Below are 3,130 nucleotides of genomic sequence, written 5' to 3' on the forward strand. Positions count from 1 at the left end.
AGCCCTAGTCATAGACTGCCATGTCTGTTTCACGCAATTAATGAGATTAGTTAATGGCATAGCAGAATTTTCAAGTGTATAATAACTGCTGCTATCATTTTCTGTTGTCCCCTTTCATGTTCATTTGTACATTAAGCAAGGCTATTTCACATTAGATCAAAAGATCAGAAACAGAGACCCAAAAACACATCTTAAAACCATGCTTTCAGTCGCTGATCTGAACTATTTGTTTTCCATCACACTAATAGTAAAGCCTTAAACTGAAATGGGACCAACAGCTATATTTCAGAGCAGCAGCAGACACTATCAGTGGAAGTTTCTCTTCCACTATATACTGTATTAAATATGAGTCTATTTAAAAATAAGTTTATTTAGTGACCTCTACAGTAAATGTGTAAAATAAAAGAATGTTTGGAACTTGACATGATGCTCATGTGTGTTTCGGAATATTTCCACAGCTGCAGCTGTTAAAGCATCCCAGGGCAGGAGCAGCCCGTCTCCTCCGGCGGTGAGGAAGATTATGCGGAGGGCCAGTCAGGTTCTGAGTGAACGCGGGGAGCATCTGATGAGGGCCGACAATAAAACCAGCCACTCGCTGCACAGGGCCAAGTAGTTTGCAGAAGCTGCGCAGAAGGTGAGCTACTCTGATTTACTCGAAATTGAACTGCACATTGTCATGAACAACCAGGCAATGAAATAGATGTAAAGATACATGTTTATATGTGTGTGTGTGTGTGTTTAATATCAGTTTCCATCTCCAAACATTCATTTTGCTCAGTTATATAATATAATATAATATAATATAATATAATATAATATAATATAATATAATATAATATAATATAATCAATGTTATTTTTGTTTAAAATTTTATGTTTCCCAAGGCTGCATTTATTTGATCAATATGTAGTAAAAACAGTCTAACAGTCTAATCATTCTAATATGCTAAATTGCTGCTCAGGAAACATTTCTTCATATTATCAATATTGAAAACAGTTGTGCTGCTTAATATTTTTGTGGAAACCTAATACATTTTTTTTCAGGATTCTTTAGAAGGTTTAAAAGGGCGGCATTCATTTGAAACATAACTTTTTTTTTCTAACAATGCAAAAGTAAGTCTTACAGTCACTTTCAATCAGTATAATACATTCTTGCTTAATAAAAGTGCACTAACCTATGAATGGTAGAATAAACAATATACTGTTTGAAATACGGAGTCAGGAGCAGATATGGGTGGGTTCTGGAGGGAAAAAAACAGCATTGTGTATTACTAGTAACCATTTCAGTTAATTACATTTAATTAAACTAAAGCATCACATTTTTCTTTATTCCCACAGCTGGCTCTGAGGCAGATTTAGAGGTGTTCCTGAAGGCCTGTAAATACATTTTAAAAAGAAACTCCTAATCATCTGGTCGCTGGATATTTTGAAATGTAACTTCTCATCTAATTCAAATTGAGTGCAAGGCATTTTGTTCAGCTTCCTCTTCACCTGCAGATTGGACTCATATTTATGTATTTTGTTTTTCTTAATGCATGTTTTGCAAGCCATTGAGCAGTTTAAGCAGTTGTGGTGTGCTGTGGCCTGACTTGCAGATCTGTTTATTCTGCCCTTTCTACAGTAAGCACAGTATAATATAGCAGCAGGTGGCTGATCCTTTCTGTAGGTTTAGTATTTTAGCTTATTGAAAGCATAATTTCTTTTCCATTAACAATATAGTAATTATTTATTTTTAACTCTTAAAATAATATGATTATATAGATTATGATTGCCCACATGATAATGGTTAATTGATATAACACACAGAGATACTTGTGAATGGCTGTATGACCCTCTGATGTTTAGTTCTGATCACATGAAGAAGCTGCTTTTATCTGCTTTTTAGATTAAGTTTCCTTAAAGATGCTTCAAGCTGTGATCTGTGTGAGAATAACACACTTTTGTTCTTCTGTCAGTGCTGTCTTCGTCTCCTGATTCTGTGTAATGTGATAACAGTCAGCTTTGTTTGTGTGATTGTGATCAGCAGTAGCAGGAGCTGCATGCCATAAGAGGCCAGAGAGTGTTTTGTGTTTGGTGTTGGCATGTGTGATTCATCCCGTTTTCTGCTGTTGTCCTTATGCTGTCATTTTGTTGTCTCCTTGGCCTGTGTGTTATAGCCTATTGCTTTTATGTCCATTTTAGATTTCATAATATATGTGTAACAGAGAATTGTATCTGTCTTCGTCTGTGCTCCTGTACACATTTAAAATATGTTAAACGTGTAAACACCCATCATTTGAGCAATAAATGATACGGGACCTACTTGTAGTGAAATGTGTATTATTGCATGATATATATGAGGTGGTTGTCTTTGCGCCTTCTGTCCACTAGATGGCGCTCAAATACAAACAGTTCAACATCCTGCAGAAAAGCATTTACCAATAACCAAATAAATAAATACTTTAAGGTGTTAAGTGCAGTAAAGTAAAAGGGGGACATAACAAATGTCAAAAAATTTAATTCTGAAGTGTGTGTATGTGTGTGGGTTTAAAAGTCAGAAAAATTAAAACCAGATGCATTCTGATTTGTGGTCTTAGTTATATTACTAGTAATACCAGATATGCACAAACACATATTTCTTGTTAATTGATGTAGCATTTACTCTTGTTGTGAAGGTGTTGAGGCAGTGTACAGCACTGCCGGGTCAGCATGCTGCATGCAGCCTCTTGTGCTGAGACCCAGTGAAGGTCAAGACTCACCGCTTGACTGCATGACACTGCGTGGATTAATTCTCTCTAATTTCATAATCTGATGTGCTATGGATTATACCATAATCTGCCCCTCTGAAATGCATTACGGTCATCAATCAATATGATTTGGCATTGTCGAACTGCTTCGCAGGTGTGACATTAACCCAGGAGTTATGTTTCCAGAAGCGCAAGGAGCTGTAAAAGCCAGAGGTGCGGGTCGTGACTTTCTGACCATGAGACGAGAATTGAACATCAATCGCATATTGACACGCACAGGATCTTCCCTTGAGTTTTAACATTGTACCGGATCTTCAAATGACCACAGAATGACCTTTAAGGGATTTTGAATGGCAACTGACCTTAGAAAGACCTTGGAAAGGTCCATAGCATTCAGTAATTGTG

The 3,130-nt window shown here is 36.6% G+C and overlaps 1 protein-coding gene across 1 annotated transcript in view; it reads left to right on the forward strand.

The window, feature by feature from the left end:
* stxbp6l (syntaxin binding protein 6 (amisyn), like) overlaps positions 1–2,300 on the forward strand; it is a 7,410-nt gene extending 5,110 nt beyond the window's left edge. Inside the window, exons 6-7 of the mRNA XM_019066415.2 lie at positions 459–634; positions 1,338–2,300. Coding sequence (XP_018921960.1) covers positions 459–613 — 155 coding nt within the window. The 3' untranslated portion in view covers positions 614–634; positions 1,338–2,300. The remainder of the gene's footprint in view (positions 1–458; positions 635–1,337) is intronic.
* Positions 2,301–3,130: the final 830 nt, after the last annotated feature.

The sequence above is a fragment of the Cyprinus carpio genome, chromosome B20 (genome assembly GCF_018340385.1).
Source record: "Cyprinus carpio isolate SPL01 chromosome B20, ASM1834038v1, whole genome shotgun sequence".
Lineage (NCBI taxonomy): Eukaryota > Metazoa > Chordata > Actinopteri > Cypriniformes > Cyprinidae > Cyprinus > Cyprinus carpio.